Genomic DNA, 18118 nt, shown 5'->3' with positions numbered 1-18118 from the left:
CAGCTTTGATTGAATTACAGTGAAATGTTATATCTTGGATATGGTTGGTGGTGTGTGTTGGGATGAAGAGACTGATCCACAGGCCTGATAGCAGCCATTTATACTCAGTGAGATCTGCTCCACTCGTTGTGGTAAACATTCAACATGATGGATTTAATGCACATTGAATCATAAAATATTTGACACAGAATTGATCTGTTACATTAAACTGATTGTGCAGGGCAATTGTGAAATCCGGAAATGGTAACAATGGGATATTTTATTATTTTCATTTTAAGTGATTTATGTTAACAATGCTAAGAGTTTCCATCTAGGTTGACTGTTGATTTCATTATCCATTTATTCTGTTTTGCGCAGAAATCGAAAGACCGAAGAATATATATTCTCTTATAAAATGATCTCATACAACTTAAGTATTAATTTGTATTTGACTAAACCCTGAAAAAACCCCCCCACAAGAATGAAGCTCAGTGAGTTACAAACTGCCTCGACACATGTAAACTTATCGTGCGCTGCCCAGTGAATGTTCAGTCCATGAAGGAGGAGAGTTTACCTAGCACTCTTCTTTGTTAGCTTGTTCTGCAATCTGTCAGTTGTAGGTGAGCCGGGCGATAACGTTTCTTTGCTGTTGTGTAATACTGCATCATTGTGCAGTTTGCAGTAAGCCAATTGCTCCTTAGTTTACCTTCCGGTTAGCCGCACAGCGCTAGTTTCTTGGTGCTCTTGATGCGTGAATTTTCCATCTAAAGTTAGTACTTTTATTGTACTTGTATTAGAGACGTGTCAGTTGTCTGTGTTTGTTTTTAGAGCGTGTCAGGATGGATCCCTTGTCTTTTTATCCGGCAACTAACTCTACCTGCGGGTACAAATAAAGAACCTGAACCTGAACCTGAACCTGAACCACCCCAAATCTTTAATTTGTCCACCTTTCGCCCCACAGAGCTTGGAACGGTTACCACAGCTTTTTATATAGACCATATTTCACAACTACTTTGGTGGGTTTTGGTATGGAAGCCGGTTTGTGCCACAAAAGAAAAAAAACCCTCATTATTATGACTTACTATCTCATCATTATGACTTACTATCTCATCATTATGACTTACTATCTCATCATTATGACTTACTATCTCATCATTATGACTTACTATCTCATCATTATGACTTACTATCTCATCATTATGACTTACTATCTCATTATTATGACTTACTATCTCATCATTATGACTCATTATGACTTACTATCTCATTATTATGACTTACTATCTCATTATTATGACTTACTATCACATTATTATGACTTACTATCTCATCATTATGACTCATTATGACTTACTATCTCATCATTATGACTTACTATCTCATCATTATGACTTACTATCACATTATTATGACTTACTATCTCATTATTATGACTTACTATCTCATTATTATGACTTACTATCTCATTATTATGACTCATTATGACTTACTATCTCATCATTATGACTTACTATCTCATCATTATGACTCATTATGACTTACTATCTCATCATTATGACTTACTATCTCATTATTATGACTCATTATGACTTACTATCTCATCATTATGACTTACTATCTCATCATTATGACTTACTATCTCATCATTATGACTTACTATCACATTATTATGACTTACTATCTCATCATTATGACTTACTATCTCATTATTATGACTCATTATGACTTACTATCTCATCATTATGACTTACTATCTCATCATTATGACTTACTATCTCATTATTATGACTTACTATCTCATTATTATGACTTACTATCTCATCATTATGACTTACTATCTCATTATTATGACTCATTATGACTTACTATCTCATCATTATGACTTACTATCTCATTATTATGACTCATTATGACTTACTATCTCATCATTATGACTTACTATCTCATCATTATGACTTACTATCTCATTATTATGACTCATTATGACTTACTATCTCATCATTATGACTTACTATCTCATCATTATGACTTACTATCTCATTATTATGACTTACTATCTCATCATTATGACTTACTATCTCATTATTATGACATACTATCTCATTATTATGACTCATTATGACTTACTATCTCATCATTATGACTTACTATCTCATTATTATGACATACTATCTCATTATTATGACTCATTATGACTTACTATCTCATCATTATGACTTACTATCTCATCATTATGACTTACTATCTCATTATTATGACTCATTATGACTTACTATCTCATCATTATGACTTACTATCTCATTATTATGACTCATTATGACTTACTATCTCATCATTATGACTTACTATCTCATCATTATGACTTACTATCTCATTATTATGACTTACTATCTCATCATTATGACTTACTATCTCATTATTATGACTTACTATCTCATTATTATGACTTACTATCTCATCATTATGACTTACTATCTCATCATTATGACTTACTATCTCATTATTATGACTTACTATCTCATTATTATGACTTACTATCTCATCATTATGACTTACTATCTCATTATTATGACTCATTATGACTTACTATCTCATCATTATGACTTACTATCTCATCATTATGACTTACTATCTCATCATTATGACTTACTATCTCATCATTATGACTTACTATCTCATCATTATGACTTACTATCTCATCATTATGACTTACTATCTCATTATTATGACTTACTATCTCATTATTATGACATACTATCTCATTATTATGACTTACTATGACTTGCTCTTGCAGCACCCTTCGTGAAGATATCATCTACTATTCAAAAGAGAAAATGTATTAAAGTACTGTTACACATGTGGTTTTTGGCCTAATGATATATAGATAAACACTAAATATAGCATGCACTGTTTGGATGGCCGAATTGCCTCGCTAGATGTAGGTGTCTAACGTAACTTTTCTTGCTATATTTCATACAGTGGTAGCCTACTGTGTTCAACTGAAGTACTTATTAAAGTAACATTAACAATTCCGATTACAATGTGTGCGTGAGTACTATAGTTGTTGTTTTCAGGTGTTAAAAGGTAAACACAGCAAACTGCAATTAGCGGTTAACTGGAAGCGGATCAAAGCCTCGGAACGATGCGCACTTTATCATTCAATTAATTAAGGACCGTTTTTAGTTTTGACTCAATTTTGACAGGATTCATACCGTGGACGCTTATATAGTAAATGGAGAAAGTGTCAAACAGGTCCGTTCAAACACACTAGCTTTCAGAGGCGAGCAAGTTAATGTGCATTGATAATGAGCTAATGGTAAATAAGATGATACACCATGGTTATTTAAAACGTGTTCAAGCTTGCAAAAGTTTGTTTACGTCGTATTTATAAGCCACAGCTTATTTTACTGCTTCACAGTTCACACAGACCAAATGTTGATTCTAATTTACACTGTGGGGCGGACTGGCCATCTGTGAGTTCTGGAGAGTCCTAGAACGGCCAGCAAACATGAAATTATAATATATCTTATTTATTTAAACATCACCACTTAAGTTGTACACTGAGAGGTGACAGCGCTAAGCAAATGTTAGGTTCTTACTCGCCAAGTAAAGATATCTTTGATAATATTATGAGTTCAGATTTAGGCGTTGTTATTATGATCATAGACTATGAATAAAGATTGTGACACAGCTGCTGCGGGGTCCTGCATTTCCGTGTGCAGTAATAATTTCCTTATTTGTGAATCCGCGTCTAAAGTAGTCTTCAATTATATTATCTATTTGTTCAGCGAAGTGTTTCCCACACACTTGTTTCTGTTGCTTTGGTGCAAATGGATGAAAGCTCATTGGACCATTTCTCGTATGAGACAGTAAGTCAGAATTATGAGACAGTAAGTCAGAATTATGAGACAGTAAGTCAGAATTATGAGACAGTAAGTCAGAATTATGAGACAGTAAGTCAGAATTATGAGACAGTAAGTCAGAATTATGAGACAGTAAGTCAGAATTATGAGACAGTAAGTCAGAATTATGACTTACAGGATACATTTTTTATTTTCTGTGACGCAAATATGCTTCCATACTTTGGCGTAGGTACATCACAAAGGTCAATACAACTTCCAACCATTTTCCCTGAACCCAGATGGAACTTTTTTAACTCTCAATACTTTTTGATATTTGACTTGATTTCTTTCAGTCTTTGTTCAAAAAACGTGACCGTTATTGTCCTCGGTGCACTGAGCCGAAGGAAGGAGGGGGACTGTGGGGAGTGGTTTAGATTTTGGAGTGGGGAAGCAGAGGAGTAGACGTAGAAAAAGAGAGACAGTGTGAGCAGAGGGAGATAGAGAGAGCTGTTTATTTCTCATTGAGTCACCATCATACCTGACGTTACAGCAAGAGAGCATAAACTGAAGACTGCTGTCACTGATCTGCAGGGATTTGTTTTCCATGAAGAAGAGGGGATCCAGCTCTTGGTTATCTGGATTCTACTTTTGGACCTAAAATATATTTTTTCTTTTCATTTTTCAACTAAATATATTAAGGAAGATGTCAGCTACATTTGGGTACCGCAATCTTTGATTTCAGCCTTTACATCCATTATCCATACATAGTGGACTTTTTTCATACTTCCATTGATTGCTTCAGATACAGAAAATCAAGCGCTCTTGTTTTTACTCACACACATACTGCTAGAATGTGGTCTTGTATTAAAGACTTCTTCACCTATGAAACCACCAAGTCAGTGGTAGTGAAGAGCTGGACCATCGGCATCATCAACCGCGTCGTCCAACTCCTCATCATCACTTATTTCATTGGGTGAGTATTTTGCTTCATTGTAGTATTTCATAATTAAACAGAATACATTTGTTCTGGTCGGATTAAACATCAGCAGCTTCAGTGACAGAAATGTTTGTCAGACATTAATGACTATGTAATTGATTGAGTGTGTTGGCATCTGCTAACCTCAGTCTGCTTCCCAAACACACAACAGCAAACAGGATAGCACTGGCAAATAGACTCAGAAAAAACCCTTAGCAGCAACATCGTCAAGCATCTCCTAAAGGACCAGAACCTCCTTAGAAAATATAGTGCTTTTAATCCGTTGAGTTCTGTGTTAATAATCAATCCCACGTAAATGATTCCTTCACAATGTCTAAACTGACCCTCTGGATGGATTAAGGGGTTAGGGTATTTTTTTAAAGAGGCTCTACAACAATCTTTTTCAGGTGTATATCAGTATGTAGAGTCTCTCCTGGGACATGTCTCCATGCTTTAATGTTCAAAAAGCTCTTTATTTTTCTCATACTGCCTGTGCTGCAGCACCTCTTTTCACCCTCTGTCTGAAACCAGAGCCCAGTCTGCTCTGATTGGTTAGCTGGCCGGCTCTGTTGTAATTGGTGAACCACTTAGAGATGCCCCCACCCTTAGCCTATCACTTACTATGTATTGGAGCGCTAGCCACTAGAAGCACAAGCTTTACACTAGCCACTCCATCCGTATTGTACAGTTGGTTATTATATTGTCTGTCAGTGGCTTGTTGTTTTATAGCTTGTGACATAGATATGAAGCATTTGCACAAACCTTTTCTGAGTTAGGTTGCAGTACAATCATATTATAATCATCTATTACAAAACAGTTTGCATTTCCTGGTAATAGTGTTTGGAAGTTAATCAAGGTTATCCAAAAAAGCGTCTCTGTGGTCGTTATACACAGCCAGGCCTGAGAAACACCCATTAACTCAAATAAATATATTCAACATCACCCTCTGTTTGGGAAACCAACAAAATCCCATTGCAGAGTGGATCTAATAAACAAAGATGAATACTCTTAACATTCGAGAATTTAGATTTGTCCTATGTTTCTTCTAGGAGAATGGATTGGACCCTTTAGGGTAATATTTGCATTCATGTAAAACAGTGAAGAACCAAAATGTTAGGAGGTGAGGGGTTTAAGAAATTGTAAAATACAGCAAAAGTCATAAACTCGTTTGGAAGGGCTCAAGAACGAGAATTCTGCAAATATGCCATTTACCTGTCACGTCCTCCTTTGAGCTTTGACCACAGTTTAGTATGTTTCTGTCACATTCAGTGGATTCCTCATTGACATAAACATTACTGCCCTTAATAGTTTGCTTCCTAAGGATTCTACCTATATTCATAAATATAAGTTATTTTCTGAGAATTGTCAGTGTCTTGTTACATTGTTCATTATACTTTCCATTGCTATCGACACGTTTGATCTCAAAGAGTTTGGGTAAAGTTCCAAGTTATCAGCCAGCAATTGCCTAACTGTGGTTTTAATTTCCTGGCATGACTCATATCTATCAACAGGTACCCATTGATGAAAATATTGTTGGTCCATTTTTCTGGTGTGTGTGTGTGTGTGTGTGTGTGTTGTGTGTGCTTCAGGTGGGTATTTGTCAATGAGAAGGCCTATCAAGTGAGGGACACAGCTATAGAGTCCTCAGTGATGACCAAGGTGAAGGGCTTTGGAGTCTACAACGACAAGCTGATGGATGTTGCAGACTACGTCACTCCAACACAGGTAGTGATGGACAGGTGGATGGATGATTGACAGCAGGACACAGTGATGGAGATATGCTCTATATGTCTCCACAGGGAGCTTCAGTCTTCTGCATCATCACCAAATTGATCACGACGGAAAACCAAGTCCAGGGACACTGTCCAGAGGTCTGCTTCTGTCATTAATTCAATACTACACCCATTATTTGTGCCTAGTATTCGGAATATAAAGAATGTACTTGAGTTTAATCTTGAGGTACTTGTACTTTACTTGAGTACTTCCTTTTTGTGCTACCTAATACTTCTGCTATATTTCATCTCAGAGGGAAATGTTGTATTTGATACTGCACTTCATTCATTTGACACTTGTGGTTACTCGTTACTTTTACATCAATAACGTGATGTGTTTATGTTTCTGCAAATCTATTTGTTCGTACAAAAAGTATACAAAATGTGCTTCAGAACAACAACATAGAAAACTTCTATATTTAATAATAACTGATAATAATACAATAATATTATATTTTATAATAATACAAAACACTTAAAAGAGCCATTCTGTATATTGACTTGTTTGACTTTTTAAAACTCAAGGTCATTTTGCAAATCATGCTTCTGTACTCTTATTAAAGTAACATTTGGAACTTGTGAAAGAGTATTTTTAAGCTGTGGTATTACTACTTTTACTTAACTAAAGTACATCAATCGGCCACAACATTATGACCACTTGCCTAATATTGTGTAGGTCCCCCTTTTGAGGTAAAAAAACAGCCCTGACCCGTGGAGGCCTAATCGTTTAAGACCTGTAAGTTGTGAGGTGGGGCCTCCATGGTTCAGACTTGTTTATCGAGCACATCCCAAAGATGCCCGATGGATTGAGATCTGGGGAATTCGGAGGCGACACCTTGAACTTGTTCCTCAAACCATTCCTGAAACATTTCTGCAGTGTGGCAGGGCGCGTTATCCTGCTGAAAGAGGCCACTGCCATTAGGGAACACAGTCTCCTAGAAGTGGTAAGCATGGGCAACCTGACCAGTACACAGCCCCATACCAACAGACTGTGATGCTCTGTGTGTTCTGACACCTTTCTAACAGAACCAGCATGAACTGTTCCAGCAATTTGAGCTACAGTAGCTCTTCTGTTGGATAGGAACACACGGGCCAGCCTACGCTCCCCACAAGATAAATCTTGGCCGGCCATCACCCTGTCGCCAGTTTACCGGTTTTCCTTCCTTGGACCACTTTTGGTAGGTACTGACCCCTGCTGACCACAGAACCCCCCACAAGAGCTGCAGTTTAGGAGAGGCTCTGATACAGTCGTCTAGCATCACAATTTGTCCCTTGTCAAAGTCGCTCTCATCCTTATGCTTGCCCATTTTTCCTGCTTCCAACACATCAACTTTGAGGACAAAGTGTTCACCTGCTGCCTAATATCCGCCCAGGAGCCACTCTAACAAGATAATCACTGTTCCACCTGTCAGTGGTCAAAATGTTATGGCTGATCGCTAGATATTAACTTTAAAACAGTGTCAAAAAACTGTGATTCTCCAAAATCAACTCTCCAAATTCCCTCTCTTTACATGCTAAACAGTCCACTGTGTACACTAGCTAGCTTTTAACTGTGTGTGTGTGTGTGTGTGTGTGTGTGTGTGTGTGTGTGTGTGTGTGTGTGTGTGTTACCCAGAGTGAGAGGAAGTTTAATTGTACCCACGACAGTAACTGTACAAGGCTCCGTAACAAGCCAGGAAGTTATGGTGAGGTCTTCTGCCTTTTCTTCTTCTTACTGTACATATCAGTGTGTAATTAGAGCTGGTGTTTACATTTACACATGTACCCTGGTTTTGCAGATTGCATAAAATATATATTTGTTCCTGCTCAGGAATTCTGACCGGGAAATGTGTTCCTTTCAATGGCACCATCAAGATGTGTGAGATAAAAGGATGGTGCCCGGCTGAGATCGACACCATCAAGACGTAAGGCGAGGCTGTGCTTGAGACAGAGAGCTTTACTATCTCCGTTCTGTAACGCTAATATTTAGAGAGAACAGTGTTATCCTGATCGCAAAGTCATGATGAGCTGTTCAAGAGCGAAACCCCCTCTGGAAAGAACACAGGGATTTTAGCCTTTGAAGACCATTTACATGCACAACAACCTATAGAACACACTGCAGGGAAGGAAACCCCATAATAGGACCTCTTTAAAATCACTGCTGTTTACATGTCCATCTGTCTTTTCTCTTCTTCATGGTCTTCCCTTCGCCTCTCTTTCAGTACGCCAATGATGGAAGTGGAGAACTTCACCATTTTTATTAAGAATAGCATCCGCTTTCCAACCTTCAACTACACAAAGTACGACAATTATGACGATACTGACACTACGTAGGACCTGTTGATATGCTGACTGTCATCATGATGTCTGTGTGTGTGCAGAGGGAACTTCCTACCTACCATCACTGACGATTACATCAAAAAGTGTAACTTTGACATGGTCAACAACACCTACTGCCCCATCTTCAGAGTGGGAGACGTGGTCCGCTACGCTCAGCAGAACTTCACCAAACTGGCTGACAAGGTACAGTCAAGATACATTTGCAAGGTTTAGTTTAAAGGCATTAATTAATTAATTAATTACATCTTCTGTCTGTTAATGTACGTATATACAGCTCCGGAAAAAATGAAGAGACCACTCCACATGTTTCTTAAATCTTTATCTCTACATGTATGGCAGCCATTCCGGTGTCTGTTGAATTCCATCACAGAGAAATGTTGACAGTAGTTTATAGAATACAATACTTTTTTTTTTTTTAACTCAAAGATATACCTATAAATAATGAAACAAGAGAAAATGATAATGCTGAAGTGGTCTCTTAATTTTTTCGCCGGTTGTACTAGATGTTAAGGCCCGATATATGGTTCAACGTCGACGCAACGCAAGGTACCTTAGGGTCCTTTCATAGTCTATAGTACTTGTGTAGCAGAATGTGTAGTCCAGATTTTTGTAACGCAATGCACGCGCGACTGCCATTTCACGCGTCTCAGATAGGGGCGCTGATGAGAATTACTGTACTGTACTGTATTAAATCGCTATTAACAGAAGAAGTAGCCTACTACCATGGCTGACAACGAGGAGCGTCTCTGTGAATTAGTTCGTGTGCACAAGCACCTTTATGATACTGCGAGCGCTTCACATTCAGACAGAAACGCAGTTGAAAATGCATGAAATAAATAGTGCTGGACCTAGATATCGATGTTGATATCATTAAAAAAAAGTGGAAGCAGATGAGGGACCGGTTCGTGTGAGCCCAGAAAAAATGGAAGCAGGCAGCAAAAAGTGGGGCGGGGCAGCTGTGTTTCAGCTACCCTGCAATACTTTCTCGTCTCGGTTGGCTTGCTGAGTACATGAAGGTGACAGACAAGTCACCGGAGACTCTGCTACCCCCTGTTGGATGAGCGGTGTATCGCGTCTGACAAGGCACAGCGCAGCAACTGACGCGAGTTCAGTATGTACTAAAAATACGTGCGTGATCCTTTCGTTTACAACTGCGTCCGCGTAGCTTGCGTAGACTATGAAAGGTACCCGTTGCGTCGTTGCAGGCCCTCCTTGCATTGTTTCATGTACTTCACAAAAATTGTAACCTTGCCTCGAGGCTATGCAGCCGTAAGGGCTGTGATTGGTCCACTAAAACAACAAACAAATACAACGAGCGATGACGATAGACGTCAAAAGAATCTTGGTCAGTCTTTACAGAAAACATTGTGCCCCCTACCGTTATGGCGATGAATTGCATTGCGTCACGTAAACCCGAAGCAGAACTATAAATGTACACGGCTGCGTCCACGCGTCTGCGTGGTGGTTGCGTTACGTCGACGTTGAACCATAAATCGGCCTTTATTCAGACAGGGTTGAGGACAAACGCATTCATCCACGTGACTCTGTCATTTTAAAATGTGTGCCAGGGTGGAGTGATTGGGATAAAGATCGGCTGGGTATGTGATCTGGACAAGTCCGATGACCAGTGTAACCCCTCCTACTCATTCACACGACTGGACGCCATGTCACAGAAGAACGCAGTCTCACCAGGCTACAACTTCAGGTATTAAGCACCATGGCTACACAAGATATGAACACATGGCCATGCATGACATTTGCTGTGGATATTCACGACTTCCAGGATTTCTTTTACTTAACAGTTTTTCAAAACAAGCATTTTTATCATTGAGGAATTCTGCAAAAACACATTAATGAAGTATTGATCAGAACAAATCATATCCAATATACAGCATTAATAATAATTAGTATTCATTTTGGCTTGTACAATATCAGACCTTTGCACCCCCGTAATTCAACATCTGCAAGCTGTTCAGTGTGTGTACTAATATTACTACCTCGTACATGCGCTCTTCTTCCAAAAAGACCCGAATCTCCGCTCTGAGCTCGAAGACGCGCGACAAGACTTTGCCTCGGGAGAGCCACCTTGCTTCGCTGTGAAACAGCACAGCTGTATGATCAGCTCCCATTTCCTCACAAAGAGCGGAGAACAGTCGCGCTTTCAGAGGTCGCGTTTTGATGAAATTGACCGCTTCCACAACTGCTGTCAAAACGTCATTAAGTTCGGGCTGAGCTGTCTGGAAGCCAGAGCTTCCCGATGGATGATGCAGTGCGTCCACTGCGCATCTGGTGCGGCCCTCTTGATTAATGCCTGCAATCCTTTCCTTTTTCCAGCCATGGTCTGTGCACCATCTGAGCAAAACCCCACACAATTTCCCCATTTCAGCTCATGTTCTGTGAAGTAGCTGTCCATAATGTTGAAGAGCTCCTCAGCCGTGGCTCTTGTTTGCACAGATTTGCAAAAGAGCAAATCCTCATTTAGTGACAGTGACTCTGAATTTACAAAGCGGACATATGAAATGAACAAACATTTTTTACTGCTGTCTGTGGCTTCGTCCACTTGTATTGCAAAACTATTTTCTTTCAGTTTTTCAGTGAGTTGTGCTTCAATGTCATTGGAAATGTCGCAAATTCGTCTCGCAACTGTGTCGTTTGACAGGGGGATTGTTTTTCATTTCGCAGCGCTTTTCTCAACAAGCATAATTGACACCATGTCAACAGCCGCGGGGAGAATAAGTTGCTCTGCTATCGTGTGTGGTTTTTTGCACTGGGCAACTCTATATGCGACTCTGTATGATGCCATTTGTGCTTTACTATTCACTGACGCAGCTTTCACCATTCGCTTTTCCTGCTGACGGTATTCGGTGAGTTTTCGTTGAAAAAAATGATGGGTTTATCAACGTGAGTTGGGTGTGATGTCTCCAAGTGTCTGCGCAATTTGTTTGGCCTCATACTGTCTGCTGCCAGTTGTCGGAGACACAGAACACACACGGGTCGATCCTCATCACCCACCTCAGCTACAGTGAATCCTAAAGCAAGATACGCTTCATCATACTTTCTCTTTGGTTGGCATTTCGATTGGTTTGGCCTGTCTTCTCTTTCTCTGTTGTCGACGAATCGCCAACTTTTGTTGCCCTTGTGTAACCGGTGGACTTTCGTATTCTCTGCGTTGTGTGTTGATTAATACGCTGCAGGCCATTAATGTCTTTGGAGGCGATCTCCGTTTATTTCTGACGGCGAAAAGGGGAACAACAAAATCCTTTCGTCAATCACACTTGTGTACTTCAAGCCTCTCTCCCATGTAGTACAACAGCAAAAGGGCATGGTACATTAAAACATGGAAAACATACCTGACGGCGAAAAGGGGAACAACAAAATCCTTTCGTCAATCACACTTGTGTACTTCAAGCCTCTACGCAAATCAAACAACACAGGAATATGTTAGAATATTACACAGCGAGTCAAAGCTGTAAAACAAATTCCATAAACCTAGCTTAACAGCGAAGTTACTACAACCACAATGTCGCTTACCTCTCCCATGTAGTAGCTACAACAGCAAAAGGGCAGAGGTAGCGTGGGAAACACCCCTTTATAGGAGGGCAACCCCCAAAAGTGGACGTAGGGGTACATAAGTTGAGTCTCACTAGTTTGTCATGTCAGGTTAAAACACAGATTTTGGGTAATTATAACACTAAATATGACTAAATATTACTGCTATAATTGACCCTGTTACACTTGTAACAAACTTGTCCATTTTGAACCTTAAACGATATAGCCTACACACGTCTGCTGCCCTGTTGTTCTGTTGTCATTATTCCGCCGCAATTAACATGCCGACGTCTAGCCTATTATTCGCACTATGGTTCCAGGCAAGCTTTCTTTTTTTTTTTTGCTGGTTTCCTATCTAATGTTCTTTTAACATGTTTAGGACAATTATGGAATCCATTGTGAATGAGCTTTATCGGCAAAACAGAAAGGAATAACCAAAAAAAAAAAAAAAAAGCAATTTTCTTCTGATTCCATGCAGCCCCACTGGGGCGCGCCCCACACTTTGAGAAACGCTGCGCTAATTCAAAGCATGAACACAAAACTCTGCAAAAACCACAAAACAACAAAGCATATCATCACTCATCATATCAAATAGACTTGGAACAAACCTTGTGCCTTTATCAGCCAGGTGCTAAAAACCCAATTTAACTACATATTAAAGTTCATTGTAGCATTGTTCATCGTCATTACACCTGTCACTTTTACTGCTCCGTTGTCCGTTGGCTTCCGGTAGAAGTTCTTTCAAAAATAAAAGTCCGGATCTTATACTACCAAAATAAAAGTGCAAAAAGAAACTCCAAAGGTTATTTACAAATACCATATTTGGAAATTATGTCACCAAGGGGAAGCATGTAGATAGTAAAAAGCATAGGGCCAAGGACAGATCCCTGGGGTACACCAAACTTTATTCTGGAAAATTCAGAGATTGTATTGTTGTAAAGTACACGTGTTCTATTTGATAAATATGAATGAAACCATGAGAGCACTGTCCCATGGATATCAATATACTTTTCCAAGCGGTCTAGAAGTATGCTGTGATCCACAGTGTCAAAAGCTGCACTCAAGTCAAGAAGCAGCAGCAATGATGTTAAGTCAGAATCAACAGTAATTAGTTAATCATTGACTACTCTGGTCAAGACAGTTTCAGTGGAATGACGGACCGAAAGCCAGACTGGAATTTATCAAAAAGATTGTTGTTGGATAAGTAACAATTGATTTCTGGTTAGGATTTTGTTTCTATGACATGAGAACAGATGCTTCTCATTTGCACTCGGATCCATAAGTGTTTTCTTTAATATAAAAATGCTGAGATTGCTCTGTGCGTACAGGTTTGCCAAATACTTTAAGATGGACAATGGAACAGACTACCGCACTCTGGTTAAAGCCTATGCTATAAGGTTTGATGTTCTGGTCAATGGAAATGTGAGTATATACAGTATCTGACTATGTTTCAACACTTGTGTACTATTATCTAGATGTAGTCATTTTGACAGCTCAACATGAAAAGTCTAAAAATATGTTTTGGCACCACTTTTGACACATTTATTATGAACAATACTTTTATATGTTAAAATATTTTCGTGAATACAAATGTTGTGTCAGGCATAAACAGTTCAGGACAGCGGATTAGTTTATACAATACATTTGAATTCAGGCATGATAGCACTACTGTTTCAGATGAGGAACACTGTGGATTAACAAAGTTTTAGGTCAGATAAAGTAGCTATGATCGATGAAATTTAAATAACAGGCATACACATTTTCATATAAATCCTTTGAAATTGGAAACTAAAAAAAAAAACGTTTTACAAATCAGTTTCTACATTAGTCTCAGTGTGACTTTGTAGACTTAACAGATATTAAACAAAGACATGTTTGTTTGTACCACTACATCTATAAAGTATCATGATACTGAAACCTGCTTACATATTATTATTATTATTGGATACTTTTCTCTTCCTAGGCAGGCAAGTTCAATATGATCCCTACTCTGATCAACATGGTGGCCGCCTTCACATCAGTGGGAGTGGTGAGTTTGCTGCTGTGACCCGGTGTAAAGCCCTATCATACACCGTTTATTATTCTCAGAACAGATAAATGGATCTGACATTACATTTTCATTTGGATTTTTAATTTGATCTCAAGTATAATGTGAGCTTGGTTGTTCCTAAATATATCACACACTGTCTTCCCATCCCACTGAAGCTGGACTGTGAACTTGGTTGAACTTGAAAACGTCGTTGGGCAATATACTTAAAAGTGTATCTCTATTATTATGTAGGGCACGGTGTTGTGTGACATCATTCTGCTGAACTTCCTGAAAGGAGCCGAGCAGTACAAGGCCAAGAAATTTGAAGAGGTAATATGTTAAGTTATTCAGATATCACATCACAATGTCATGCACACTTTATTTGGCTTTTAAAGATCTCAGTGTTGATCATCTGAAAACTGTATCTGGTTTGTCAACCCTTAATGGATATTTGCCTTAAGTGGCCAGTTCAACAAGCTATTAACACAACATTGACCATTTGAGGTTGTTTTAATTTACACATTACCATTATATAGCAACTTATACCATAGCCAACCTTATAATAGACAAAGACATTCACTCTCTTTTAAATTGTTTCTTTTCTGCACCACCTTGTTCAACAGCTAATCTCTAACTGCTATTGATCAGCGGGAACTTTAAAGTAGGGTTTTATAGCTTCTTTTTTTCAGGAAACAGCTGCTGGTCTGGCATCCACCAGACTCAGAGATCGTTTCATTCTTCAGGCCATAAGACTAATAAACACTTAAGCTCTTTAAAGTGCCTCCATTCATCTGTTTGCATCTCACTATTTATTGATCTAAATAGTGATCACTGTAATAAACAGTATTTAATTTCATCTTACTGTACAGTATGTATCTTTACATTCTGTTATTGTATATATTCTATTAGGTGTATAATAATTCATTTGTTGTATTGTTTTATGTCTTAGATAACTATGTTGCATTGTTGGAACATTTCTACACTGTAGCTACTGTGCACATGACATTAAAACTTTTGAGTCTTCAAGTTCTTTGTTTTGGGTGCCAGAAAGGCTCATAAGAGTTCAGATCATTGTTATTTAAAGTAGTGGTGTTGTGCTTTGGATCAGCCGAAAAGAGGTAGAACTTTTTTATTTTTAAAGGGGTTCAGTAATGACGTGTTTTTGTAGTCCGATCCGTAAGTTAGCAAGGCCTCCCTCAACAAGAAGGAATGGGATTTTTTCTTTGGATTTCGGAGTTTTGCAGATAATAGGATCCGTTGTTTATGAAAGGTACATGTTTGGGTTTAGTTCGATAAACTCAACACAAAAATAAAAATGTTTTAAGCACAATTGAACTCGTAAAGTAAGCTAGAGGCGGCTAATGTTCAGCGAGATGACGATTTGTCACTTGTTAGAAACCCCTGCTTTTATGCCACATTGAAGTTTTGGACGTTTACCAGTGGAGTATTTACTGACATGTTTTATGTTGTAAAAAGCATGAAAATCTCTTATGCCTAACCACAGGTCGTATTTCAGGCATCTAATCACAAACACGTTCAAAGAAATGTTGACTTAGGGACCAGGTAACAAGAAGTGATGAAATACCAACTCATTTCCGGTCAATGGGACTCATTCCTGCACCACTCTATTGCATTTAGTATATGGTCAAGACAAACTGGAGGTCAGAGGACACTTTGTGCTGATATACTAACCTGTCTCCCTCTCTCTCGTACAGGTGTCAGACAACCCGCTGGATTCCCAGAGCAATGGCTTGTACCGCTCCCAGCTGTCCCTCAGACACATCGAGTACATGATGAGGTCCAGTGACTCGGCGGGGTTTTCTATTAAACATTATAGCTGATGGACAGGAGCAACAGCCAATAGTTAGAGAGCAGTGGACTGAGGAAGACAGATGTGTTTTGGCTTTATAGAAACAGTTTACTTCCTCAGGGCCTTCTTTACATAAAACAGTACCTTATGTTTACCACATCTTTTTATGGCAATGTCAAAAATGTCTGTAGAACCTTGTTTTTTCATCTTAAATGCTCCAAACAGATTTGAACTATACAAATAAAATAAAATAGAATGAGTGTCTTTGCATGGTGACACTTTTTGGCATATGATATTGAACTGGGAGAAATGTGTTTGTGTTTAAAACTGGAATGCTCATGAAGGCCTTTGTAACACAAAAACAGGAATAAACAAGAAAGCTGGTACGAGTTGGTTCACTTGCATGTCGTTCATTAAAAGATATTCTGTGGTTTATAATCTGATAAAAGTGTTCTGCTGTGTAAAGGAGCTGCAGGGTGGTTTGGTTTAATGAAAGCACCATTTATGTCACGGATAAAAATAAATTGGACTCAGCCACAGCAGGGATGTCCTAATGTGTGTGTACGGTGGCCGACCCATGCCACCGCGCCACAATGGACCAAAACACACTATATTTGCATTGTTTTTTTATGTAGCACTTTCAGTAGAGGCTGCACATGTTTTTACAAGTTGGATTTGCATGTAGTTTGGCACTTTTGTGGGTTTTTTGCATCGTTTTGTTTCCAGCCATTGTAACAGGCTTGCCTATGTCAGCTGCCGTATATCTGTACAGCATGTGTGTTTGCATATCCAAACAAGTGTTCTAACCTAATGCTCAGGCTGGTGTTGGTTGGATGCATGATAACAATGACATCATGAGAGAAAAATAATACTTGCCGTTCCTCTGCACCAGTGGAGTGGAGGTCCCTCTCTACAGATCCTGGGACTCTGAGTTGTGTTTGTGGGATGGAATGTAGTGGAGAAAAGGAAGCACTGGATGTAGTATTAGAGTTGTATTTCAGGCCCTGACTGAAACACTGTCACTCTGGTAGAACAGGGACAGGGAGTGTGCTATGTTGTCTTTCATAGAGGGCTACGTAAACAACATTTGATATAGTTCTGAAGAAAATAATCATGAATTGAAATTAAATGTGCCATGATGCAATGGAAGAAGGAGATATAGCCTATATGGAGGAATAGGAAAATGGAGGGCGTACAGGAAACCCTCATAAAGACATTTAGCGGTAATGTGAAGAGAAGACAGCTAAATCAATAAAGATGTGATGTCTTCTCCAGTTCCTGATGGATCCTGTGTGAGTGAGGGTTTCACTCCAAGATATCATAAGGCTGGAATAATGCACTTCTGTACAAATTTGATTGATGGTGACCTGAAACCCTCAGGCAGCAGCCGGAGCCGTGTGGGGTTATGTCTTTATTTTCACCATGTGGTCACAGGGGAAACTTTGTTGTGTCTGGTGTCTTTTTTTGTTTTGTTGATTATTTGATTTTGATTTTTTCTTTTAAAGTAAAACAAAAAACACACACAACAGACAAAAGCACCCAGTACCAATAGACAAATTAACAGACGTAAAGAGAGGGGATTCACATCTAGAAATCCAAACAGTCCAAAGCCGCCATTCAACAGCAATGCTGCTGACAAAACAGGTAAGTAAAAATAAACTATGTGGAGAGAATGCCAGAGTATCAGTCAGCATGCAAGATAGGGCAGAGTTTGCATAGAATAAATACACAATAAATACACAACATAGAAGCACAACCCATGATATATAAAATTAGGTATCAAGTAACCTCAAAAACGGCTCCCACACCTTCCAGAAATCATTTTGTGAATTCAGATTTGTT

At 38.8% G+C, this 18118-nt stretch overlaps 1 protein-coding gene across 1 annotated transcript; it reads left to right on the top strand.

Moving 5' to 3' along the window:
- The first annotated feature begins 4385 nt into the window (after positions 1-4385).
- LOC134864920 (P2X purinoceptor 3-like) lies at positions 4386-16646 on the top strand. Its single transcript, XM_063884259.1, has 12 exons — positions 4386-4794; positions 6387-6522; positions 6597-6668; positions 8185-8254; positions 8380-8473; positions 8771-8848; positions 8930-9071; positions 10457-10593; positions 13766-13859; positions 14401-14466; positions 14719-14796; positions 16182-16646. The coding sequence occupies exons 1-12, from the start codon at positions 4673-4675 to the stop codon at positions 16305-16307; spliced, it is 1215 nt and encodes a 404-aa protein (XP_063740329.1). The 5' UTR covers positions 4386-4672; the 3' UTR covers positions 16308-16646.
- Positions 16647-18118: the final 1472 nt, after the last annotated feature.

This window comes from Eleginops maclovinus, chromosome 5, assembly GCF_036324505.1.
Source record: "Eleginops maclovinus isolate JMC-PN-2008 ecotype Puerto Natales chromosome 5, JC_Emac_rtc_rv5, whole genome shotgun sequence".
Classification (NCBI taxonomy): domain Eukaryota; kingdom Metazoa; phylum Chordata; class Actinopteri; order Perciformes; family Eleginopidae; genus Eleginops; species Eleginops maclovinus.
The sequence above is the reverse complement of the archived record's forward strand: the minus strand, read 5'-3'. Positions and strand labels throughout refer to the sequence as shown.

Bases quoted from the DNA above. Each gene is read 5' to 3' on its own strand.
- LOC134864920 (XM_063884259.1), top strand. From the start codon at position 4,673: ATGTGGTCTTGTATTAAAGACTTCTTCACCTATGAAACCACCAAGTCA. The intron at 6,523-6,596 runs GTAGTGATGGAC...ATGTCTCCACAG, and splicing joins ACTACGTCACTCCAACACAG to GGAGCTTCAGTCTTCTGCAT. The intron at 6,669-8,184 runs GTCTGCTTCTGT...TGTGTTACCCAG, and splicing joins TCCAGGGACACTGTCCAGAG to AGTGAGAGGAAGTTTAATTG.